General features: G+C 41.5%; 1 protein-coding gene across 1 annotated transcript in view; it reads right to left on the bottom strand.

The window, feature by feature from the left end:
• Positions 1-215: 215 nt before the first annotated feature.
• Positions 216-7,513, bottom strand: part of LOC144606397 (BTB/POZ domain-containing adapter for CUL3-mediated RhoA degradation protein 2) — a 33,955-nt gene continuing 26,657 nt past the window's right edge. The window contains exon 7 of the mRNA XM_078422437.1: positions 216-6,354. Within this exon, the coding sequence (XP_078278563.1) occupies positions 6,118-6,354 (237 nt within the window). The 3' untranslated portion in view covers positions 216-6,117. The remainder of the gene's footprint in view (positions 6,355-7,513) is intronic.

Genomic DNA, 7,513 nt, shown 5'->3' with positions numbered 1-7,513 from the left:
TGGGCGGCGCGGACCCGGTGGGCCGAAGGGCCTGTTTCCGCGCTGTATCTCTAAATCTAAATCTAAAAAAGAGCTCCATTGTTTAGTTTTCGGTACATATGACAATGAAACACCCTTGACTCATGATCTTATTGTTAATGAGAATGAACTGCTCATTAGATGCCATTACATATCGTTACCTTCCCGATCATTTATTTTTGAACACACTGCGTATACACTTGGTTTCTCTTACACACTCTTCCTAAGAAGGTTGATTGTTGCTGTTTTTCCATTTAATCTGATTTTCAAAGGGCAATAATTGTACTGCTGCAAGCTGTTCAAATATAAATTACATACAATATGTACAATCACAATACATTTAAAAAAATAGCACACACATAACAATAACCATCACAAATTTTATTAAGTTTGGTAAACATTTTTGTTTAATAACATTTAAAAAGGAGCAACACTGTTCTGCCCAGGATACACTTCTAATAAGTTATACCTCAGGTGGCATTGCTCCAGTTTGAAATGTGTGCGACACAACAAAATTGTGGAAAATAAAAATCTACCACACTGTTAAAAGCAAATTTATTTACAGATTCTGTTTGGCAAGTGAGTATTCCAGTTTAATCCGACCATTACAAAGCTTAATTAAAATGAGAATCCACCGTTACGAGCAGCATTTTAATCACTGCAGTATGTGGGTTGTAAAATTGGTTAATGAATAAAAGAGGATTTGGAAACATGCACGCAAATCGCAGTTCTGTGTGTCATCGCTCATCGATAATTGCAGTCACGCTGGGTTACAAAATAGAATAATTCAGACAAAATGTTTGAACAAAAAAGGTTTTGCTTTGTACTTAACTGTTTCCAATTTGCATTTAATGACAATATTGGGGTGATTAATTAGTATATTTATTGAAGAATGTTGCCAGGACTAGATGGCCTGAGCTAGAGAGAGAGAGACTGGGCAAGCTCGACTACTCCTCAGAGTGCAGGAGGCTAAGGAGTGATCTCATCGCAGTGCATATAATCATGAAGGGAATTGACAGGGTGAATGTACAGCTTATTTTACCCAGAGGACATAGGTTTAAGGTGAGAGGGAAAAGATTTAATAGGAACCTGAAGGACACCTTTTTCCACTCAGAGGGTGATGGAATGAGCTGGCAGAGAAGGTAGTTGATGCAGGTACAATAGCAATATTTAAAAGACACTTGGACAGATACATGGATAGGAAAGGTTGAGAGGGATATGGGCCAAATGGGACTTGCTTAGATGGGGCAGCTTGGTCGGCATGGACGAGTTGGGCCGAAGGGCCTACCTCAATTCTATATAACTCTGTATCTGAATTGATATTGAGCATTGTGTGCCATTTTGGGGCTGCAGAAATGATACCGAGTCATTTCACTGCCAACAGCGGTGAACTTCAAAAGCTACAGGTCAATTACATGTAGAAGGTCTGAGATAATTTATCTCATTTATAATATGGCGACAATATTTTTACAGCATGGTTGCTGAAACACTCCAGGCTCCCATTCCCCACACACTGAGCTGGATTTGGATTTGTTTAAATTTGAGGTGGCGAAAGAATGCAATTCCAAATATTTAAGAGGCTTGGCCTACCTGATGATATTGTAGTTCGTAGGCATAGTCGTTCAAACATAATTGATAGACACAGCATGGAAACAAACCCTTTGTCCCATGAGTCCACGTCAACCATCGATCACCTGTTCACACTAGTTCTAGATAACTAGTTCTACATAACTGTGCACAGTTTTGGTTCCCTTATGTTCAAAAATATATGTTTCCACCAGAACTCATCCAAAGAAGATTTATCAGGTTAATTCCTGGGCTGACTTAGGTTTGTCTTCATTGGAGATTAGATGAATGAGGAGTGGCCTTATTCAAATAGAGGATCTTAAGGGGGCGTTACAGGGCAGATGTTGAGACATTTTCTTTTGTGGGAGAGTCATAAACAAGAGGACGTAGCCACAAAACAAGATCCCGGACATTTAAAATTGAGATATGTAGAAGTTTCTTCTCTCAGAGGGCAGCAAATATCTGGAATAATCTGAACACGTGGGTGCTGGAGGCCAGGTCATTAATGTGTAGATGAAGGCTTTGGGGAACCGGTGTAGAACAGGAGCTGATGCCAGTGTAGATCAGCCATGATCATATTGAAGGGCAGGGCAGGCCAATTTCTGCTCCTATTTTCTTATGTTCTTTGCTTTTAATTATAACATTCGTTCAAAGAACATTCTTTAAAAGGGCAGCATAGTGGCATAACTAATCAGTCTGAATAAGGGTCCTGACCCGAAACGTTGCCTTTCCATGTCCTTCAGAGATGTTGCCCGACCCGCTGAGTTACGCCAGCACTTAATGTTCTTATGAGAAGTACCTGGAAACAAGGCTTGACCCACGGATTGGGGGTTATAGTGAGGATTTTATTTACAAGTTAGCAAGTGGTCTACTAATTCTGACAGAGCCAGGCACAAATCCACTCAAAAGCTAGAATTTTTAAAAGATGTTTTTATGAATTAAGGTTTGCAAAATACCTCAAAATAAACTTGAAGTGATTTGAAAAGAACTTGGAGGTTTCTACACTTGCTGCTCCGTGTTGATACTAGACTTCTATATTTCAATGATGGTGGTCTTGCAATTCTAAAATTGGAAACCCAGATCCCACTTGCCATCAATCGAAAGCTTGGGGTAAACAGTAATGGCATTCATACCTGCTGGAACTGATTTATCACCGAAAATTAGGGAATAATTTGTCTTAAGGTGTCTCGGCAAAATTGAGATTTATTTTGTGGACAACTTTAATATTTTATTCTGTTCAGTTGTGTGGTGACTGTTTTTAAAAAAAAACCTTTTCATATAGTTTTAACTAGAAAAATAAATATGTTCTTTTAGTTTATTTGACATGAACACATCAGATGTAGTAGATATTAATATAACCAATCAGAATAGTCTTTCTTGGCTCAGTACTTATAGGAGGGGGTGGGTCTAGATTTCCATGTTATTATTTTCATTCATTTTATTTCATATCTAGCTTATCGTGCTGGTGGTGGTGTTTTAACACATAGGTGATCTCTTCAAAAGTCAAAATAAATAGCAGAAAACAAAGAACTGCAGATGCTGGTTTACACCAAAGATAGACAAAGTGCTGCAGTAACTCAGTGGGTCAGGCAGCATCTCTGGAGAAAAAGGATGGGTGATGTTTCCATTTGGGACCCTTCTTGTTTGCTATATTGTATAAGTATCCTACCAAAAAATTGTACCATCTTGGCTAGACTGGTCATGCACAGATTGTTCCGTGATTGAAAGACACACAGCATGGAAACAGGTCCTTCGGCCCACTGAGTCCACGCCGACCATCGATCACCCACCCACATCAGTTCTATGTTATCCCAATTTCTCATCCACTCCCTACTGACTTAGGAAATTAACAGAGGCCAATTAATGTACCAATCTGCACGTGTTTGGGGATGTAAGAGGAAACCAGAACACCCGGAGGAAACCAACATGGTCATAGGGAGAAGGTGCAAACTCCACACAGATAGCACGCAAGGTCAGGATCAAACCTGGGCCTCTGGCGCCGTGAGGCAGCAGCTCTACCAGCTGTGCCACTATGCTGCTAGCATGGTAAGACATTTGTCTCAGAGGTGTTTTCCTCTCAAATAAATCATTGGGTCATGCATCAGCGAGCTGTCTTGCCATGGAAAACAAGGATTAATCGGAACAATCATGCTTTGGAAATCCTCATGCTAATGAAGGACTGGTTGTATCTAGTTAAGAGATGGTTCCAGGAAGGGAACCAAGATTCCAAACACAATCTTTAAAAAGTGGAAATGTAGCTGCTGTTGTGGACATATCTGTTCAGTTTGGGAATGATTCTAGCCCTTTGGGCAAGACCTACATCTAGAAGTAAAAGCACCTGGAAAGTGTTACTAAGATGCATCGCCGGGTCTTTTATGGACATTATTGGTGCTGTGACAAATAGTTCCCCTAGCAGAACTCACTTCTGTACTTATCTGGGAATAATTGCTCAATGTAAAACCACATTGTGACTACCAAGGTTCTTGCTGTTAACGTTCCCATGTCCAGATTTCAATACAATTATGATACAGCCACACAAGAGCACACAATAGATAATTCCTGTGGGTACCTTATTTTCTGATGCAAAAAAACATTGTAACGAGATGTTTTATCCAACAGTAGGGAAAATCTCACCCAAACCCCTAGTGCAACTGAGATCAATACTGAAAGGAAAAAAAATCTCGAAATAATCTTGATCACCTGAACAGTAAAAAATATTTGAGTATTTTTGACTTGCTCCTAAATGTTCCATCAGCAGGAGGTTTTTTTTCCCCAGCCCCCGCTCCCCAGGATTTAGTCACGGTTCGTCTATAGTTGGGGCAGCAGGTGTGATAGAGGGGAGTGTTTAGTTTAGTTTAGTTTATAGGTACAGCATGGAAACAGGCCCTTCGGCCCACCGAATCCATGCCGACCATCGACCACCCGTTCACACTAGTTCTAAGTTATCCCACTTTTTCATCCACTCCTCGACACACTGGGGGCAATCTACAGTCAATTAACCTACAAACCTTTGAGATTTGGGAGGAAACTGGAACACCCGCAGAAAACCCACGGGAGAATGTGCAAACTCCTGTGTCAGCACCCGAGGTCAGGACCGAGCCCAGATCTCTGGTGCTGCGTGGCAGCAACTGTACCGCTGCCACACTGTGCCTCCCTGTGGAAAGATAGGAGAGGGGATTGACAAAGAATACACTGCGAATTACCCGATATCAGGTAAGCTTCATGGAAGGATTCCATAATAAGTTAACTGGTCGTTACCAAACACTAACTGAAAGCTTTTCTGGTTGAAAGTCAAACCTTCGTTTGCTTGATTGCATGTTATTTTAATATAATTTCAGTCAAATTACATTAGTAAAACAAACTGAAGGTTCCCTTCAGGCAAATGTTAGACACATCACTATTCTGCCCAAAATGGTGCAAAATAATTTTAAGCATCCCAGTCCAGAAAAAGAACACAATGGGTACATAAATACAAAACCAGAAATTTAACATTGTAACATTGCAATCCAGTCAAAATATATTGTCACCGACAAATACCTGTGCTACCATTATTGTAAAAGGTGAAAATGTTAATCACCATCCCATGCTGCACATTAACAAAAGAAATCTGAACAAATTGCATTAAAAACATGTCAAATGTTTCACCACAAATAAGCTGCCACAATTGACAGGCTTGTAACAAAGGTGGAATGTTTTAATATTAATCAAAATTCTAATGCTTGTGAATACAATTCAGTCCCAAATGTTGTTAACTGCACTAAAACACATTGCGTCTAAAATATTGATTTGCAATGGCAATTGATTTGAAAGAATACTCGGAGAGAGATGTAGTATGAAATGAAAATTACGCATCGCCTTCTTTCCACTTCACCTCCCTAAAAAAGGAGTCCTTTACATGCAGCAACGTTTGACTGAAACACTCCAAGGGTCCAGGTCGACTCTTCCTCAATGGCGCTGGAAGTAAATGTGATACAATACTGACAAACACAAAACAGGAATGAGAACAACGTATGAAATCAGCAGATATCTCAGCCCAGGCGCACACGTGGACTTCCCTGTGAAAGAAAGGCAGAATCAAAAATGGAGTAACAGTGGCATAAAGGGGAGGCCACGTTGAGCACGAGCCTCCGCAGGTTTAGGCAAACGTGCAGCGACCTCCTGGGAGTGGTGGAGATTATGTCCCCTCTCTGTCAAATGACATGGTCACAAGAGGATGACAATTCAATGGCAAGGGTACAAATTCCCACTGCCACAAGCTATATTCAGGTGCTGTACCAAGTCACATTACTTTGGATTTCAGATTTCTGGACATACCAAGCATCGATAGAAGGATCATCCATAATAAAGGGAAATTCATAAGCAAGTTTTGAGATGTATTTCAAGGCTTGTTTTACAGAAAGGTGAAAATCAATATATAACAAATACGCAGCTTTCCCATCTGCCAGTCAGTTATCATCCTGCACCATGGTGACCATAAGCAAACAATTTAAAAAAAAATTGTAAATACCGCCATACCCGAGAATCTGGTAGGGTTTAGTCTCTGTAGGCAGCCTGGTGCCCAAGTGGTCTGTCGTCATATGAGCTGTACCTTTTCACGTGTGTTCTACGCACACGATCCCTAACTTCCAATGCCTCCTCGTCTTCACTGTGTGACCCTTGAGCAGACGTTCGACTAGTGGCTTCCAGCAGCGAGTTGTCAGGTACACGTGGCGTTTCATAAAGCAAGACGTTCAGTGTCTCTTCATAAATTCTTGCTTCAGGAAATTCAACCTGCACAATCAAAAGAGAAATAAGACAAAGTAGCAAACTTTCAACTGGAGAATGTGGCACGTTATTTGTGTCACAGTGGCAGCACAGAGACGAGACTGTACGGCCACGGCCCAAGAACTTCAGACACCCAGGTTCGATCTTACCCTCGGGTGCTGTCTGTGCGGAGTTTGCACGTTCTCCCTGCGACTGCATGGATTTTCTCCGCGTGCTCCGGTTCCCTCCCACATCCCAAAGACGTACAGGTTTGTAGGTTAATTGGCCACTGTAAAATTGACCATAATCTGTTGGGAGTGGATGAGAAAGCGGGATATCATAGACCCATGCGGATCGAGATGGACACGGTGGGTCGAAGCTGTTTCTAAGCTGTATCTCTAAACTCAACTCAATTAAATTTCCTTTCATGTCTGTGAGTACGGTGACAAAACATTCCACATGAATCTGTCTGGATATTCAGCAGGAAGGATACATTTAACTCAGCTACGAGACTTGGAGTTCAACCTAGGTATCAGGTGAATGAATGAATTGCTTTCAATTTTCCTACATCATAGACCAATCCCAAGATAATTTTGTTGAAAACACCGAAGAAATACTGAAATCCCAAATCCAAATGTTTGAAAATTATTGACCTGGCCACTTGGAGACATTCAGGAATAATCCCAGTTTCATCAATGATTGCCATTGATAACGTGCCACACGTTTGGCTGCTTAGGAAGATGAGAGCCCATGGTGTCAAAGGGCAGATACTAGCATGGATAGCAGGTTGGCTGGATGGCAAAAACAAAAAGTGGCAATAAAGGGGGCTTTCTCTGGTTGCCTGCCAGTGACTAGTGGAGTTCCGCAGAGGTCGGTGCTGGGGCCGCTACTCTTCACGTTGTATATCAATGATTTGGACAAGGGGATTGAAGGCTTTGTGGCAAAGTTTGCGGATGACACGAAAATAGGTGGAAGGGCAGGTAGTGTAGAGAAAGCAGGGACTCTACAGAAGGACTTGGACAGGTTGGGAGAGTGGGCAGAGAAGTGGCAGATGGAATTGTGTAGCAAAGTGTGGAGTCACGCATTTTGGTAGTAGGAATAGACTATTTTCTAAATGGGATGAGAATCCAGAAATCGGAGGTGCAAAGGGACTTGGGAGTGCTGGTGCTGGATTCCCAAAAAGTTA

The sequence above is a fragment of the Rhinoraja longicauda genome, chromosome 26, assembly GCF_053455715.1.
Source record: "Rhinoraja longicauda isolate Sanriku21f chromosome 26, sRhiLon1.1, whole genome shotgun sequence".
Lineage (NCBI taxonomy): Eukaryota > Metazoa > Chordata > Chondrichthyes > Rajiformes > Arhynchobatidae > Rhinoraja > Rhinoraja longicauda.
Note: the sequence above shows the minus strand (reverse complement) of the source record. Positions and strands in the feature narration are given on the sequence as shown.